Source organism: Eretmochelys imbricata, chromosome 6 (assembly GCF_965152235.1).
Source record: "Eretmochelys imbricata isolate rEreImb1 chromosome 6, rEreImb1.hap1, whole genome shotgun sequence".
Taxonomy (NCBI): domain Eukaryota; kingdom Metazoa; phylum Chordata; order Testudines; family Cheloniidae; genus Eretmochelys; species Eretmochelys imbricata.
The window spans coordinates 24,090,767-24,110,399 of NC_135577.1; the positions used below are offsets into that span (position 1 = coordinate 24,090,767).

The window sequence follows — 19,633 nt, forward strand, 5'->3', positions numbered from 1 at the left end:
CTAGCCAGTGACTTCAACATAAGGTATCCTTATGCACTCATCCTCTCCAGAGCCGCAGTCCTACAGTGCCTACATGTACAAACCACGGTGGCATGTCATCCAGGCTCAACACAGTTGTAGAGTTAACTTGAACTCCTAATAACTTTTAAAGTGTTATTTAAACTGAAGTTGCAGTGGGTACCAGAAACGAGCAGAGATCAAACCCTATCAGGTAATATTGGTTGGAGTGTTTCAGTGCAATAGTTTGAGCCCCAGATGTGCACAAAATGTGCACTATGAAACAGAAAATGATACTGTCACATTTTTAGAGGTTCTGTGCCTTGAGAACCCCTTGTTCAAGTGACCACTAACTCCACTCTAATGTGGCACAGCAATTTTCCAGATAATCTGAGTATCTGGGGATTTTGGAGCACTTAGAAAAAATCGTCTGTTTAACGGTAGGTTCAGCTTAACCTTAACTATAGAGGAGCTACTACTGCACTATCATATAAAGCCAGTGCAAAATGCTACTATTTTGATTTGGCTGTATTTCACATCCACTGTGCAAGGTGAAAGTGACAATGCAAGCTGCAAGGCACATAAAGATGTGACCCATGACATTCTATGTTGAGCGACAGACACTGGGGTAAGGAAGTGAGAAATAAAAAGATAAGATTATATGACTATTTTGGTTTGTTGTCTTCACTACTTGATGGTAATTATGTAAGCTTCATTACAATTTTTCTTTTCCCCTCATTGCTCTGTATTGTGGGCCTCATGAAAGCTGTAAGTTGAATGAACAAAGGAGACTTGTCTGTCTGGGTGTGGGGGAGTATGGGAAGGGGCAGCATGAAAAATATGGGAGTGGCAAAAGCACACCAAGAGGGTATGTTAAATTACTGTAATCTAATAAGCACTTGAGCCATTATATACCTATTTTGTTGCTTGAGGAGATTTTTGATCACATTGACCATTGGACTCATTGCAGTCTGTGAAGTATTCTTACCTCTCTCCCAGTCCATCATCATGTTCATATTTTATATTTGCTTTATTTGGGGATTCTTTCAAGTCATGGAAGCACAAAAACCATGAGATTCTAATTACTGGAATTGTATTATCCTTATCTATTCAGATGCATAGAATAGCTCTACACACAGCTTCCAAATCAGCATTTCATATGAAGGCAATACAACAGTCTTAAACTAGCAAACAGAATCACTGGTATTCTTGGAGCCAGTTCAGTCCTCTCACATGCCTGACTCCCACTGAAGCTAGTACGCATGCTACGTTTGGAACAGAGCAGTAGTCTTGCCAGCAAAGTCAGAGGGACAGACCCTCAGTACTACAAGCCCCACTAAGGTTCCCAGAAATACAAGTTCTCTTCTCCATCCCCACCAATAAGTTTGTGAACACCTCTCTCTTCCCATATATTCTCTGCCTCATCCTCCTTCCAAATTTCCAGTCTCTATTATCCACACCCACTCAGTGTGGTTCTCTGTCCCTCTTTAATGGTGGCTGGGTCACACAGAGATTGATGAGTCTGGCACAGTCTTTGCTAACAGCACAGTTTTTATCAGTACAGGCTCATGCTTTTAGAACCGGAGGTCCCAGATTTACTTGTGTTGGACACAGGGCCCATGGGTCAATTTCCTTTCTTCAGCCAATGCACCCCCTCTCTGCCAGGCTGGACTCCCCACATTCTGCATTCAGAGCTGGCAGGAATGGAAGGTACTGAGCCAGCTCAAGAGCAGCCTGCCCAGGAAGGATCAATGCAGCTCCCACTAGCAGGAGGCTGCAGCTGAAGGTCAGCTCAGCTGATCAGCAAGCCTCTGAGTGGGTTTGCTGTTGTAAGTTTCAGGGTTGTTCTAGCTTACTCCTGGCTGTTTATGGTCCTAAAGGACCTTTTGGGCAGCCAGGGATCTCTGGGATGTGATGACCCCAGCCTCACCCCCAAGGCTGACCTAAGGGAAAATGTTGCCCTGGATGAACTTGTATATTGGTGCCTCTGGCCTCCGCTGCCTCCCCGGGGTCTCCACCAATCCCCCCACTGCCCCTGGCCCCAGCTGCCTCCCCATCAATCCCCCCATCATTCTTGGACCTTGCTGCCTCTCTCCCCTCCATTGCCCAGAACTCCTTTCCATGGCCTTGCACGCCAGGGCTGCCCCACTCCTTGCCATTTGACCACAGTGTGCCCCCTCCCCTGACTATAGTGCCTTGGGCAGTCATCCACCCATAACCCTGCTCACCCACTACACTGGGAGTGTGTTGTGTACGAGCTAGCCACACTGCTGTACAAGATTTTCCTATGCCAAGGGAACCTTCTATTCACTGGTTTCAGTTGTTTTGCGCTATGAGTGGTAAAAAGCAGCCATAACAGGGCTGAGGATCTGGCTGTTTGTCTCCACAACATGCCATCAAATCAATAATTGTTTGAACACAAACAAAAGATTAAAGATGACTCATTTCGAACCTTTGCCTCACTGTGCCTGGTTTTGCTAGATTTCTCCTCTGAGTTTTCCTGAATCCTAAGGATTTATGACATTTAGGAAATTTTCCAGATTTTGAGATTTTTAGGCTGCACTTACATTAGGTCATTTGAAATATATTGTAAGCCCTTTGGAGCAGGGCCTCTTTTTTATGTATTTGTACAGTGCATGCCACAATGGGGCCCTGGGCACTATGACAACACAAATAAATAACATAGTAGGAAGGTTTTGAAGGAGCAACTTTAAGTATTTTAAGTTTTTGAACTCTGATTCACAGTAGTACAGCAAGATACAGAGGCTGATTCTCCATGGTCTTGCACTTTGTGTAGTCAATTACACTTGTGCAAAGTGAGCACAATTCTGTTTTGGCAGCATTTTACACCCACTTTGCATTAGTCCTAATGAACATATGGTGCAAGAAACTGTAAAGTCATATTTTTGGTTCACTACCCCAACTAATTGCCACTTTCCTTGCTCTGATTTTGTACATAGGGGTACAATATGCAAGAGTCAAATTCAATCTGCAGACATAGATACAGAACTTCTATTGAGTCAAATTGTACTTGTGTAAGAGATTAGAAATTCGTCCTAAAGAAGTAGCTGAAAATGTCATTTTAAAAGAGACAGATAGAAGGCCTAATCCCACAAGCACTGCATGCCCGAACTCCCATGGATAATAATTCAGTGTTACTTTGATACATGGAAGGTATCAGTTTATCTTTTTATAGATTGTATCCTTATTTGTCCTATTTAATATTAAATTTGTCTGGGTAAAAGTCTGCATGTAATGCATCACAGTTAAATTCTAGCTAAAACAAAAATTTCCACGCATTACTCAGAACTGAAAACAAACTCCGACCGGCCTCAGTAGAGGTGGCTTGCAAGTCTGCTCATAGCATTGAATACTAAAAGGAGGAGGGGAACATTTCTTGGTGAAGCCTGAGTTTATATTAATAATATGTGTGGTGGTACCAATATATTCTCCAAGGGTATTTTGACCCAAAAGCAGTAAAGAAACTTAATACAAAAAAGTCACACAGTTAGGGATGGTGCATTTGGCCACCAGGTGACACTGTCTTCTTATGAGTGGAAATTAGATCAAGACATCATTTTGGCCAACCTGCTTAAAATATTATGGAGTTTATTTCTTGTGTAACTGGAAATTAAGTAGTTTAGTCATAAGCCTGAAGCTTCAAAGGGAATTAGGCCTGTTGTCTTGTGTCAAGGTCTGATTTTAAAATAAAATGGTCTTTGATCTATGGAAAATGACAGTTTCTTCTCTCTGTTTAAGTTTGCAGGTAAAGAGAAACCAAATTGCAGAGGAGACTGTCTGGATGTAATAATCCAGAATATAAAATACAGCCCTTTGAAGTAGATTATGTCGATTAGCATTTCAGAGGATCTCAGAAGAGGGAGCTCTGGAAAGTCTAGACTTCAAGTGGCTAGCTAAGAAACATAAGAGATGATGGCTTTCTCACTAGACTGGACTCTCAGCATCATCTTCTATAATTTAATTCAGCTCTTGAATCAAGGAGGATTAAAGACACAAGGGGAAGAAGCAAAACGTCTTAACAAATTTGGTGAAATGAATATCACCTGGAAACAGCTTTGAGACTGCAAGGAAGATTCAATGAGCTAGCAAGACAGACAGAGGAAGCACTACAGAAAAGTTTTAGATTACTAGGAGGGTTCAGTTCGTTATAGTCTGCCTTTTACTTATCCTGTGAGATCAGGCAAGCCATTGACCAAGTAAACCATGGGCCAGCTTCTGAAAAGTCTTACAGGAATACCAAGGAGAGGAGCATAAATTCAGCCCCAGCACTTATTGTGCCAATGTTGCTTCTCTGTCCATCCCTTTGCAGGTACAGCTCCCTAAATGAAGAGACATAGCCAAGAATCCCTACCCTGCATTACCCTCTGGAACAGCGCTGGTGCACAGTGTTCTGCCACCCCATAAGGAGGTGTTGTTGTGGACTTTCCAGTTTCTGCCTTCCCAATGACTCTCTGGTACAGGTCTGCACCAACCCCAGTTGTAGTTCTGGTTTTAATAAACTGACTGGAGCTCAATGCTATTGTCCTATTTGCTGTCACAATTGTAAACAATGAAGCATGTTGCTAGTTCTACTGATTCAGTGGGGTATGTGTAGCAAGACTCTAGTTTCATTCGGGGCAGATGTAGAGTCGATTGTAAAATCACTACAATGGGCATTGTTAGCCTTGTCTGTGGTCTCAACAGAGAAATGAAGGAGTGAAGTGGTTGGCAAGACTTACATGATTCTTTCGCTCCTGCAGGTGGTCTGTCCGTTTCAAGGTTGACTTGGTGAGGTTATGTAGAAGAGGCTTGCTCTTCTGCCTGTGCTGTGTCTATATGGAGGACTTCAATCTGCAGGGTAGTCACACTGGCCAGCATAACAGATATTCAACATAAACAAATTTCTTTAGAGTTAGTCAGGAAATATAGGTTATTATTTCCTTTATCCTGTGACATTAACCTGTAGGTAGGATGAGCCAAAGGAAGTATCTAGCAGTCAAACAAGAAGGAATTGTAGATCGTTTGAGTTGCTTTCATTTACTGTTTGAGTTTGACCTGTGTTAAGAACTGATTTAATGAGCAGCTCAAAGGAAGCCATTTCCAGCGCACAACAGCAAGTATTTGTATTGGGTGTACAAATCCCAAGAATTATGCTGCATGTTCTTGAACACCGTCTATCACTTTATCTATTCAGTAGCTATTTACATATATTAAACATTCTTGTAACAACTCATGTTTCACTGTGGCCCATTGGATTCTGTAGTCCACACATACTTGAAGTTTTGTCTTTTCATCTTTTAGACCTGAGCCTGGGAGGCTTTGACACTCTCAAATTCTGTTACTTCAGTGGGATTGAGTGCTGTGTATTTTGCAGGGTCGGACATTTATGGACTCGTCAAGAAAGTTTAAGATCATTCCTGTAAGGAATGGTGACGTTCCAAGGCTTACATTGCAAGTCCTCATGGTTACCAACAAATCCCTGGACACATGTTACAAGTGTGACCAATGCAGTGACATTTTCCTGACTCTAAAGGAAGCCTTTAGAAGGAAAGAAACAGAAGCCACTAAAACCAAGCAAGAAACCATCTTGACCCATACTAGCAACCACAGCAGACCCAGCCATTGCTCCTGCAAAAAAGAAGGGGGCTATGACTATTAAGCTACCCTCCTCCAGGTTGTTGACATATAGGTATATACCTTTGACCTCACTCATCTTAAGCCAGACATACGGGACAAGTTTTATTACAAACTGCAGTACATGGTCAAAGTACATTATCTTTGAAAACTACATTATTCTGAAAACTATGTTACATTTGAAAACTACAAACTACATTTCAAAGTACATTATCTTTGAAAACTCATGGTGATCGGGGGAAGTCCCGGACGACTGGAAAAAGGCTAATGTATTGCCCATCTTTAAAAAAGGGAAGAAGGAGGATCCTGGGAATTACAGGCCAGTCAGCCTCACCTCAGTCCCTGGAAAAATCATGGAGCAGGTCCTCAAGGAATCAATTCTGAAGCACTAGAGGAGAGGAAAGTGATCAGGAACAGTCAACATGGATTCACCAAGGGCAAGTCATGCCTGACTAATCTAATTGCCTTCTATGACGAGATAACTGGCTCTGTGGATGAGGGGAAAGCGGTGGACGTGTTGTTCCTTGACTTTAGCAAAGCTTTTGACACGGTCTCCCACAGTATTCTTGCCAGCAAGTTAAAGAAGTATGGGCTGGATGAATGGACTATAAGGTGGATAGAAAGTTGGCTAGATTGTCGGGCTCAACGGGTAATGATCAATGGCTCCATGTCTAGTTGGCAGCCGGTATCAAGTGGAGTTCCCCAAGGGTCGGTCCTCGGGATGGTTTTGTTCAATATCTTCATAAATGATCTGGAGGATGGTGTGGATTGCACCCTCAGCAAGTTTGCAGATGACATTAAACTGGGAGGAGAGGTAGATACGCTGGAGGGTAGGGATAGGATAGAGAGGGCCCTAGACAAATTAGAGGATTGGGCCAAAAGAAATCTGATGAGGTTCAACAAGGACAAATGCAGAGTCCTGCACTTAGGACGGAAGAACCCAATGCACCGCTACAGACTAGGGACCGAATGGCTCGGCACCAGTTCTGCGGAAAAGGACCTACGGGTGACAGTGAACGAGAAGCTGGATATGAGTCAACAGTGTGCCCTTGTTGTCAAGAAGGCCAATGGCATTTTGGGATGTATACGTAGGGGCACTGCCAGCAGATCGAGGGACGTGATCGTTCCCCTCTGTTCGACATTGGTGAGGCCTCATCTGGAGCACTGTGTCCAGTTTTGGGCCCCACACTACAAGAAGGATGTGGAAAAATTGGAAAGAGTCCAGAAACACAAGGAAAGGTAATATATTTTATTAGACCAATGTTGGTGAAAGAGACAAGCTTTCCAGCCACACAGAGCTCTCCTTCAGTGCTGGGTACCACACTTGGGTACCACACTCAGGTACCAGTGTTATGCTCTGGTGCCCAGACCCTGCAATAGGCTACCCACACCTTGGGGGTGGCAGGGAGAGCTGGTGTTATTAATAGGGCTGTCAATTAATCGCAGTTAACTCACGCGATTAACTCAAATAAATTAATTGCGATTAAAAAAATCAGTCACCATTAATTGCACTTATAACAATAGAATACCAATTGAAATTTATTAAATATTTTTGATGTTTTTCTACCTTTTCAATATTGATTTCCATTACAACACAGAATACAAAGTGCACAGTGCTCACTTAATATTATTATTTTTGATTACAAATATATGCACTGTAAAAATGATAAACAAAATAAATATTATTTTTCTGTTCACCTCATACAAGTGCAAACTCTTTATTGTGAAAGTATAACTTACAAATGCAGATTTTTTTTTGGTTACATAACTGCACTCAAAACCAAAACAGTGTAAAACTTTAGAGCCTACAAGTCCACCTAGTCCTACTTCTTGTTCAGCCAATCGCTAAGACAAACAAGTTTGTTTCCATTGACGGGAGATACTGCTGCCTGCTTCTTATTTACAATGTCACCTGAAAGTGAGAACAGGTGTTCACATGGCACTTTTGTAGCCGGCGTAGCAAGGTATTTACATGCCAGATATGCTAAACATTCTTATGTCCCTTCCATGCTTCAGCCACCATTCCAGAGGACATGCTTGCATGCTGATGATGCTCATTAAAAAAATAACTTGTCAATTAAATTTGTGACTGTACTCCTTGTGGGGGGTGGGGGGAGAATTGTATGTCTCCTGCTCTGTTTTACCTGCATTCTGCCGTACATTTCATGTTATAGCAGACTCGGATGATGACCCAGCACATGTTAGTTTTAAGAACACTTTCACAGGAGATTTCACAAAAAGCAAAGAAGATACCAATGTGAGATTTCTAAAGATAACTACGGCCCTTAACCCAAGGTTTAAGAATCTGAAGTGCCTTCCAAAATCTGAGAAGGACGGGATGTGGAACATACTTTCAGAAGTCTTAAAAGAGCAACACTTCAATGCAGAAGCTATGGAACCCAAACCACCAAAAATGGAAACCAACCTTCTGCTGGTGGCATGTGACTCAGATGATGAACATGAACATGAGCCAGTCCTCACTGCTTTGGATCATTATCAAGCAGAACCCATCATCAGCATGGAAGCACGTCCCTTGGAATCTTGGTTGAAGCATGAAGGGACATATGAATCTTTAGCGCATCTGGTACATAAATATCTTGCAATGCTGGCTACAACAGTGCCATGCGAACGCCTGTTCTCACTTTCCAGTGACATTGTAAACTAGAAGCAGGCAGCATTAGCTCCTTCAAATTGTAACCAACCTTGTTTGTGTGAGTGATTGGCGGACCAAGAAGTAGGACTGAGTGGACTTGTAGGCTCTAGAGTTTTAATTGTTTTATTTTTGAATGCAGGTTTTTTTGTACATAATTCTACATTTGTAAATTCAACTTTCATGCTAAAGAGATTGCACTACAGTATTTGTATGAGGTGAATTGAAATATACGATTTTTTTGTTTTTTACAGTGCAAATATTTGTAATCAAAAATACATATAAAGTGAGCACAGTACACTTTGTATTCTGTGTTGTAATTGATTAATACACTTCCAAATGTAGTAAACATCCAAAAATATTTAAAATAAATGGTATTTTATTGTTGTTTAACAGCACGGTTATTTTGTTTAATCGTGTGATTAATCGCGATTAATTTTTTTAATCGCTTGACGGCCCTAGCTATTAAGCATATAACCCCCCTTGACTCGCCTTCCCCCCTCTCCACGCAGCAGGGGGCGCTGCGGGGCCCTAGCTCACCGCCTCCCCCCCGCCCCCACCTTGTTTTGCCGGCCGGGCTAGCGGGCGGGCCCCGCGTGCGCCTGCGCAGACGGGCGGAGGCTGAAGAGCCCGAGTGCGGAGGTGGTGGCGGTTGTAGCGGGTCTGTTTTGCTGACGGCCCCGGGCTCAGCTGCTGGGCCAAGATGCCGGCCGTGTCGAAGGGAGACGGGATGCGGGGCCTGGCGGTCTTCATCTCCGACATCCGGAACTGTGAGTGCGGCCGCGGGGCCCGGCTGCGCTGGGAACAGGGGGGCGGCGGCGGCGGCTGCTGCGGGTCCGCTCCGGGGGGGCGCTTCGGAGCGGGGCCGTGCTTGGACGGGACGTCGCGGGGGCCAATCCGGGAGGGGCTGCTTGGAAGGGGGGAGCGGGGGCCGCCCTGGGGGAGGGACTGCTGCGGGGGGGAGAAGCAGGGGCTGTTCTCGGAGGGGGGGGGCGTGCTGACGTGGGGAGGCAGGTTGCGGGGGGGGGTATGCTGGGGGAGCTGGGAGGGGCTGGGTTTGTATGGGGAAGGGGGCTGTGTGTGCCTTGCTTTAAATGGGGTGTCTTGGGGAGCCTGTACGGTCAGGGGACAAACAGTATGGGTGGGCTGGGACTCGGGCTTTCTATTATGATGGTGTCTCTAGTTCAGTGGGTGTCTGGCCCGTCCTCCTCTTTCCCCCCCATGCTCGCTTTGAGATCTCCAAGCGCTGCTGCGCCCTGGGGTTTCTTTCTTAGTGACTTGTGGTGAGGGGGACAATCTCATTGCATGATGGCTAGTACCTAGTTCTTGGTTGTGTGGATAAAATGTGGATTGGGGTGGGGAGTTATTCCAAGTCCTCGGTTGTCATTTTAGCCAATGCAAAGGCGTGCAGTGTGTGTTAAGGAGGAAGACTCTGGCCTTGTTCCAGAGAAAACGTTGTGGTAGTGGAACTGATCTCTGTCCATCCCCCAACCCTTCTTCGTGGACACACTTAAATCTGCTTTACAAGAGGGTTATATCAATTTAGCTTAATTCGGGATGCTACTGAATTAAGCTAAATCAATGTCAGTCGTAGGCCCGTTTAATTTTGCCCAAACAGGGTGTTTGTGCCACTCTAAATTGTTTAAAAAAAATCTGTTCGTTAGACAAGTGTAACGTGCAGTCACAGTTTTTGTCCCTGATCTTTGAGAAGCTCAAAGGTGAGGTGAAAAGAGTAATGAAAAGAAAACTGTGTGGCTGAGGGTGATGGCAAGGTGGGGGTTGTATGTGTCAGAGAGAGAGTCGAACACACATACTCTGCTGTGTCTGATAAAGGGAAAAGGTAGAGGAGGAGGGGCGCATGCTAGAGAGAAGCCTGAATTCTTGGAGTTCTTTGTGTGATCTTGGGAATTGGATTAATATTAAGCACAATGATAACTCTTCTTAAAATGTTTCCAACCAAACACTGCAAGTTCATGAGAACTCCTGAACACAAAATTAGTCATTGATCAAATGTCACTGACTTTCAATATGTTAAATAAACTAAACTAACACTGAAGTGTTAACTTAGGTAAAACTCTTATAAAAAATTACCCAACAGTGTTACTTTAATATTCCTCCATGATACTGATGAACTAATGGGATCATTGAAGCCATTTGTCATTCTTTGAGTATATCTAATTCGCTTGGATACAAAACATGTAGGGATTGTGGCTTGTGCTACATATATACAGACTAGATGAGAGGCAATATGATTTTTCACAATCAGAACTGCGCAAAATGAAAATTCCATGGCTGGAAGAAATTAAACTTTGCTTGCAGTTGAAGATGATTGGGACTCTTGGAATTGATAACTAAAAAGGTGGCGCTCATTTCTGGAGCGGTAATGGTTGTCTTAGTGTTCCATATTGATGATTGGCATTATACAGTTTTCCTGCCTAGACACAGTATAAAAAAACCTCATACACTTTGTACGATGAAGACAAAATGCAAGCAGTGGTAATGGAGGCAGAGGTAGAAGAAATGACTCAGCTGGAGTGTGGATAAGGATGGAAATGGGGGCAGCATGGTCTTTAAGTAATTTTCGGATGTATCTATTATATAAACAAGGCAACAAGCAACCTGTTGTATGGTGGTGACATTAAGGATCTCTAGCCTGCAACTGGAGAAGAAAGATGGTCCAGTGGTTAGGGCACTAGCCTGGGACTTGGGAGATCCAGGTTCAATTACCATCTCTGCTACAGACTTCCTGTGTGACATGGGGCAAATCATGTAATCTCTCTGCTTCCATTTCCATTAAAATGGGGTTAACGACACTTCCCTACCTTACAGGGTATTATGAAAATAGATAAACGGATTGACCATGGGGCACTCAGATACTGTGGCAATGGATGGTTAGGCAACTAGGAGGGAGGTATCTAAGATGAGCCAGAAGCAGATTTTCTTATTTTTTCATTTGGTGGGCCCAGCTATATTACAGATTTCCTGGTGAAATTCAGAGTCCTATGTAAGCTCTGGGAATTCAGTGACATTTAACATGAAATATAACTGCTATCATGCTTAATACTGTAGTGACTGCAACCATCGATTGTTTTCAGGCAGTTGTCCAAGAGTGCTGCTATTCTGTTCTTCATAAAGATTGGTTATGCTAGCTCACACTCTAAGAACACATAGCATGTTCCTATTATTTGGGCTGAATTAATGGACCAAGAGAAAAATCAGGCAGGTGATAATGGAACCCGGAACAGATGAAACACACAAGAGAAAATTAATGGTCACACCAGTTTTTCCATAAAAGCTAATTTGGGCTCTTGATTTAGCCCTGTTAGTTTTGCACAAGGACTTGAATTTGGAGGATATATCACATAGTAATAAGTTGGAGAAACTTAAAACGTGTAAGTGTCTAGTAATATTGTGAATCGTGTGCCAAGACACTGCTAGGATGCTAATAGGCAGACATCTCTGAATGTCATCAGCCTTAGAAGGATCCAGCTGAAGAGAAATAAAAAGGCCTTGCTTGTATTTGCTGCATGAACTAGGTTGGCAAAATGTAATTTTGTAATAAAATCAATAAAATATTCACCCTCTCATTCTTCAGACAAGTTTTTTCTTACTATACAGATGCTGCTATAAAACGAAAATAATTGAGCTCATTGTTTATATTTAATTCATAGCAGCAACACTGATCCTATATGAAGACTCTAGTGACTTTCTCTCACATTTTTCTCTAGTATATCCACTGTCTGCCTCTGATAGACATTGTTTTCCTCAATTCATAATATAGAACCTGGTATTATTTTGTTTGCTACTAGTAAGCAAAATGTAATATAGAATTAAGTGCATAATTAAAATGAAGAATGCCTTGACAACTAAAGCAGAGCAGTAATGATCACTTTAAGTATTTCTAAGATAGCACCTACCACTGTTGAATAAAATAGAAGTTGATTCAATAAAAGATATAACCTCACCCACCTTGTTTATTACTTATTGCTGTCCTTTACAGTAATGTTTACATAGTGGACTTTGTTCTTCACCTCTCTGGGGTTTTCCAGCTTTGCGTACTTTTTCTTTTCTTGTAATCCTCGTCTTTGTGGATATGACTGCAAAAAAGTGGCCTTGTAATATGTTATGAAAAAAGCAAAACTCAGGTTCAGCCTTGTTTTCTGGAAGGCAGTTCTACTGAGATGGAAGGCAGACTGGATTGAGTACTTTTCTCTGGATATTGTAAACGTCAGTATGAGAAATGCTTGCATTGTTCCTTAGGAGTGCAGCTGTGTTTGGTTGCGGATGAAACTGGTTGTGAATTAAACTCTGTTGTTAGGCCCTGTCTGTGTACACCCTTAAAGATTAAAACTAGGGCTTTGAATTCCTGCTGGACGTGAACTGGGAATGTGTCGCTGGGGCACAACCCAGTCGTAATATTTTTCATGGGCCTTTTTTGTTAAGGACAGACTTTTGTAAAGTCTGTGTAAAATGGATTTTACATTGCCTACACCCTCATCCACAAACACAGTGAATTATAATAATCCAATCCATAGGTGACTAGCACAAATCAATAAGGTCAGAATTTCATCCTAGACGAAAGAACATAATTTCACAGGAACCAGAGACAGAAGGGTTTCTCACCACTGTTTCTGCCTGGAAATCCATAATTAATGATGAGTGCAGTAGGATCTTACGGACTTGTACTGTCTTAATAAATATAGATCAAATGCTGTGGTGGAAGTGGCATTGTCTTGTAGTTTTTGCAGCATGCATTTTCCCTTTCCAGTATTGCGACTTCTGTCTTGTTTACATTCAGTTTGAGTCAGCTCTTTTTCATTCAGGTGCTGATCATAGTGTCTTCAAGGGCAGTGATTTCTTCTGGTAAGAAGTTGAGATAAAGCTGATGTTATGAGCATGTCGTTGGCAATGGAACTTGTGCCTTCTTGTAACCTCTGCCAGTAGTCGGAGTATGCTAAGCTGTCACATCCCAAATTTAAACCTGATTGAAGGGTATAGGATGTCAGTGAATATTAACGTTGGAATTTGGTTGAGTATTCTTGTGATCGTTGTCAAGGAAAAGGAGGTTGGAAAGAGGTGGAAGCTTAAGAGACTGTCCTTCATTGTCCGTAGTTTCATGAGCCTCTTACTGACTATTGCATGTTTAGGGAGATTTAAATGTCAATTTGTCAGTAGGCTCATTTACTTTTGGGGTAAAACTTTCAAAAGTGCCTAAGTAATATTTTTAAAAGGACAAGGATTTGTTTTTGCAAGTAGTGACACAGGCATTACTTAAACTTTCCAGTACTTCCTGTACATGATTGGGAAACTGGATGGTTGCTGCCCTCTATTCTAGTTTGAATCTTCTGGAATTGGTTCTGTACGTGGGGTGGGGAGGGATCTGTACACCAAGTACAGTTAATTCTACTTAAGTCAAAGGCTAAATATTTGACACACTTGTAATCTTGTGCATAAAGCCCACTGTCATGCTGGGTTTCAAACTTAACTCTGAATTGCTTGGACTCAAATTTTTAAGTGTAGATATTTCTTTTATTACTACTGGATTGTGTCCTGAGGGATTCAGTGTATATTTGTATACAATTTAGATGGAAAGGTTGCAAGCAAATAAATTAGATGGTTGTTCAAACATTGCTTCTGTAACTGATTCCTTCCTTGTTATCACAAATAACGTTATTTGGATTAAGTGTTTGATTTTTATTTGTTAGTACTTTCAACTCGTGGGTGATAGAGAATGGAGGATTGGCTGCTTTTGCAGGTGCCATCATTAGCAGTTGAAGAAGGGAGGCTGCTCATTCTGGGCCTCCTAGCATTCCACAGCTAGACACTTGAGTTAAACTGAAGTGCCTAGACAAATTAACTTCCAAATCTCTGCTGGAATACTAATGAGACTCTCATAACAGATAAGCATATCAATAGATGTTCCTCCTGGTGTTGGAGCTTGGGCTCTGAAACCCAGTGAAAGGGATGGGTTTCAGATCCTGGGCTCCAGCCTGAGTGGAAATATCTATACTGCTATTTTTAGCTCTGTGGCCCAAGTCAGTTGATCTGGAATCTCAGGGTATTCTGCAGTTACACACCCATGGCTGGCCAGTGCCAGCTGACTTGGGCTAATGGGCTGTTTAATTGCAGTATAGACATTCAGGCTCAGACTGGAGCCTGGGCTATATGACCCTTTGAGCTGAGGGTCCCAGAGCTTAGGCTGCAGCCCTAATCGGAATGTCTTCACCACAGTTAAACATCCCCTTAGCCCAAGCCTCAGGTGCCCGAGTCAGCTGGAACGGGCCAGCCATGGGTTTTTAATTGCAGTGTAGACATACCCTTAGGGAGTGGGCAAGCAGATTGGTTTGTTGTCTCTATATGCTATATTTATTTACGAATGTTTTCTCAGTCCCCATACATGTATTTGTGTAATGGTTTACAAAATTCTTTGTATCTTTTGGCTTCACAGATATGTGCTGAGTGGACCATTATCTATATTGCATGGTTCTCTGTTTCGCGTGCACTGTCAGGATGTAAACAGTTTTTTTATTTGGGGGAGCTAGAGTTTAAAAAATAAACTAGCTGTTGAATATCACTTCAGTGAGTAGTTTTGTACCATGAGTAAATTTGTCTACTGCTAGTAAAGTGTAAAAGGAATTTCTGTTCCAAACTGAGTGATTTCTTTCTTTCTTAATGCAATCCCTAGATTTTTTTTTCTTTTGCCCGGAGAGAGGGAAAAGCCCCCTATTGTGTGCACCAGTACTGTAGACAGTTCCAGTAATCATTAATTTCTGCTCTAGACTTTATTCCTAAGTTTCAGAGCCACTTCACTGAAAATGTTGGTAGACCTTTTAAATAGCAAAGGCAGTGGTGGAGGTGGGAGAGCGGGTTGCTTATATGAAATCGAGCTTTTTTTTCTTAATGTTGTCATTTGTTAAGGTTACAAAATGGCACTGAAGCCCTTTTAGGGCTAGCTTCTGCTCTCAGACACAATGTGAGATACATCCAACAATGCAAAATTGTAATGTGGTAACTTAGCAGAGCTACTGATACTAACTCTTAGTACTTCTCCTCAGACGCCAGCTCTTGCACCTTTTTCATCTTCTCCCCCGTACACCAACCTTTTTCTCTTGGGCTCAATCCTTGGTATTGCAAAAAGTTCATTTTGTCTTCTGTTAGTGATGTGATTGCCCCCTTCAGCATTCCCCAGTTGCATGGAGATATCTTACAGACTACCTTTTCCCCACTTTGTTTCAAGAAAACAATCTCTATTTAAAAAAGATCAGGAATATCTCTTACACATTGTAATAGCGTCAGACCTTGGATTTATATTAGAATAAGCCAGACTCTCAAGCCAGATAAGATACTGGATGTTTTTATGTTACCTTTTTCTGTATTTTAGAAATAAAAAACAAATTATAACTACAGGCATTTTAAGAACTGTTTTCAGTTGCTTATAACTTTGCCAAATTTAAACTGTTTAGGTTGAAATTTTCCATGCAGGATGACTTTCGGAGAACACCTGAGGGGAAAAAACTAAGCAGTCTTGATGAATTTAAGGACATTTTTTTGCCAATATTAAATGTTTAAAATATTTCTGAGAAACCCTAGCACCTTCATGCTTGGGGGTGGGGATCGGCACTGATTTCAGAGATGCTATTTATTGTCTCTGCAATCCACTCAAACTTTATATCAGCCTCTGAAAATTTCTGTTAACACATGCACAAAATTTCTATTTCTTGCTGTTTGGGCCACTGTGCTTCCCCCCTAGGTAGCATGGATGAGGAAACTGGCTAATTAGAATGGAACGGGATAAACTCCAGAGGCAGAACGGGTGCCCTGTGTGGGGAGAATGGGATATAGGCACACAGTATGCAACCATCCCTAGAGGGTATTCCTCCAGAACCTGATACTGAGCCCCAGATTTCTGAGTCCCAGCCTTCCTATGCTGTTAGCAAATAGCATGAAACCCATCCCCAGCAGTGTCTCATACCCCTTTAGAGGCTGGTCCACAAAGGATGGAAATCTGCTTGTGCTACCAATTACTTAATTAGCTCAAGTGGTACAGGTTTGTACTATGGATCTAAAGGTGCCAGTCCTGCCATTGACTTATGGAAGGGTCAGTATGATTCCATATGATATTTTGTGTTTTCAGTTTGCTTCTTAAAATTTTTAAAGAAATGTATACCAGAAAACCACATTAAGACAAACATGGAGGTAGCAAAATCAGGCACTCAAGATTAGAAAAGAATTAAGGTTGCCTGCAGCCTTAATTTACCTCCTTATGGATATGCGTTATGGTAGTATTTAGTTGTGACCACCTACTATTTTTTCCAAAGGACTCCTACTTCACTCAGCCCCCAGGATAGATGGTGCTTTCTGAATGGTTGCTCTTCAGTATTTTCTAGACATAAACGATGGGTATGTAGATCAATGCACTGAGCTTCCCAGAAGCTAATTCTAGGCAAACTCACAATGCCTAAAACACTGAAATTATTAAGTGTTTAAATTAAAAACTTTGTTTACTATATCTGTTAAATATGTTCTGTCCACAACATCAAATCAAAATAGTTCTTGCAACATTACAGCCCTTTTACTGGAGTAGGCTGGCCAGTTATTTTAAAAAAAAAGTTATGTTTTTCACTTGGTAAACCATGACACAGCTTAATCCCTAGGGTCATAGTCTGTGGCATAGCTATGAATTGCACTTGTCTTCTGAGCCCCAGTTTAGTGCCTTGGCCACAAGAGCATCTTGCCACAATTAGTTTATATTTCTGTATCCTACCATCTTCACCTTAGTTACTGTAATCTGGAGGCTTTCAATTGTTCTTGCATAATGAGGAAACTTCTCTGTTAACTTGTTCTGTATCCTACTCTTCAGAGGAGATGCTAAATCTCCTGTCGTCCTAGCAACAGATTTGAGGCCACCATGGCTATTCAAAGATCTCCATCTTCTCCCAGGAAACCAATGTATGTGGAAGTGTCACATGAAAAATAGAGCCTTTCTACACAATTAACTTCCAGAGGATCCATTTTCAGCATGATTGTACACTGTCAGTATACAAATGTAGTTTTGCAAGGGAGGCCATTAAACTATGAAATGTCTCCCTACACTTGAGAAGGGGCTCCTAGTACACAGTTAATGATCCTTTACAAGTGATTAACATGATGTACAGAATTATTTTGATTCTCCTCCCCCCTTCCCCCCATGACATTCTGGGGAATAAGAAGCTGAGTCTGAACTGAATTTCAGACTTCCATGGGATATTAAATCTAAGATTACCAAAGCTGCTCACAGTGGAGCCTTCTAAATTAATAATTGAAATGAAAAATAAATTTACTGGTTAAATGTATTGAGTTCTGTGTAGTAAAAAAAAATGCATATATTGGAATAAAAGATCTAAGACTTATAGATGCAATGATGCTTTAAGGATTACTGAATTGATCGCAAGCGACAAATCCAGGAACAGTTTAATCTCATGATTGTCATTTGTTGCTTAAGTTTTGGAGTGATAAGATGAGCTTTGTCTCTGTCAAAGTAACTTGCTGCCCTTAAAACTAAGACATTCCTTTCTAGAGCATGGCATAATGCAATCTTCTGATATAATCCTGACATATAGCATGCCTAGCTCCTCTCTTGATTTGGCCAGTCAGTTTAATTTTAAACTTGACATAAAATGATCCCATCAAATGTGCTTAAATTGTGACCTTATCCAGATTCAGACTTCGAATCAAATGAGAAGTTACAACACTCCAAAAAAATTAATATTTACATCTGTTTTTCCTCCCAAAATGGTAAAACCAGAAACTCAAGTTATGCAAGTTATTGACACAGTCTATTACTGTCTTTGTCCCCTGCAGATGTGTTTAACAGTGCAATTTTAAATCTTAACTCTTGTTTTGATTTAAATTTTAGTGGCAGTGTTCTGGTGACAACTACAGAAGTTAAACATAAGGATGATTTTGTTCTACATTATAAACCGGGGGAGGGTTCTTAAGAGGATATGTGCACCTATTGGTATCTTTTGTATAGTTGTAGCTGTGACTCCTCGCCCCCTCTTGATTGCTAATGAAAATGGAAGTTCAAGTTTTCTGTGGAAAAAATAAACCATTACAAGACATGGTGCCCAAGAAATGTTTTAAAATGCTTCTACTCTCTCCCTTTGTCTGATTGGTCTTACAGAATCTATTTTAACTCTGGATGTGGTAGGTCTTATGATTTAGCTGATGCAAGGTAATGAGTAAGAAGCTGTGAATAGAATAGTGCTACATCTTCATTTCATTAACAGGTTTAACAATAGTAGACAACAAATTATGTCACATCTAAGAAATCCAGCTTTAGGTCACATGGCCTCTGAAATGTGTGTTTTACTAAGTTTTGGACCATTTCATGGAGACCAAGATTTCCAGTTCAAATGGAAATCAACCCATCTGATTTCAGAACTGTGGGATAATGTAGCAGTTCTTCATAATCCAAATACTTTGAAGGTGTTTTAAGGGCTTGTCTACACTGTGGGGTAATGCACTGTATGGGAGGGTGATTTCTAAAGTGTACTAATGAGCTGTGTTTTACTTGGTCCATGTAGACTCTACTGGAGTGCAATAAATGTTCTCTAGCACGCATTCATGTAATATTGTTTCAAACAGCAGTGTTACAATGCACTAGACTAGGGAACCTGTAGTGTGCTCCAGTAAGGTCTGTGTGGACCAATTAATGCACAGCATGTTCGTGCTGTTGAGAAGTCACTTCCCCCTTACCCCACTGTGTTGACAAGCTCCAACTCTAATATGTTGTTGCAACACTCTGTACTCTTGCCTCAACCATCTTTGCAAATGCTTGCTGTTGTTACTACAGCGGTTTCTGAGATGCAGGCGTTTCTGTCTTCCAGTAGTACATTGATTCTGTTGCTCAGTTATCAGAAATGAGGCACAACTGGAGAAAGTAGCATTTCAGCTTCTGTACTTAATCTTGACAACTGGATCTCACATATTTTTCCAGCAAAAGCAACATTCTATCTGTTTGGTAAGGGTGCTAATGGTAAATGGTGAACAGTGGTGCTGAGAAGAACTGCTGGAGGGTTTTACCTTAACTGATCTGAATAATGTAGGTAAAATAGTTAAGTTTGAGTTAAATTTCTTCCTCCTGTCTTAGACCTATTGGGCTTCGGCAACATGGGGCGGCACAGGCCAATGCTTTAGAAATAGCTGTTAGCGTTTTAAAGGCACTCCTGGGGAGTGGGGGCAGTATTGCAAGACTGGCTTCATGCTTAGAATCAGCAAAATAGGTTTCTTAAACTCAAATCTTTCTCTGTATGGTTAACGACACTTACTTATCTCCCAGCAACACAACTCTTCCAAATGGAGGTATGAAAT

The 19,633-nt window shown here is 41.6% G+C and overlaps 1 protein-coding gene across 5 annotated transcripts in view; it reads left to right on the forward strand.

The window, feature by feature from the left end:
* The first annotated feature begins 8,885 nt into the window (after positions 1-8,885).
* AP2A2 (adaptor related protein complex 2 subunit alpha 2) overlaps positions 8,886-19,633 on the forward strand; it is a 108,151-nt gene continuing 97,403 nt past the window's right edge. For 2 of the 5 annotated variants that reach the window (XM_077818242.1, XM_077818248.1), the window contains exon 1: positions 8,887-9,051. In XM_077818242.1, the coding sequence (XP_077674368.1) occupies positions 8,985-9,051 (67 nt within the window). In that variant the 5' untranslated portion in view covers positions 8,887-8,984. Of the gene's footprint in view, positions 9,052-19,633 lie in introns of all 5 variants that reach the window. The other 3 variants (XM_077818244.1, XM_077818246.1, XM_077818243.1) reach the window with 2 other exon arrangements.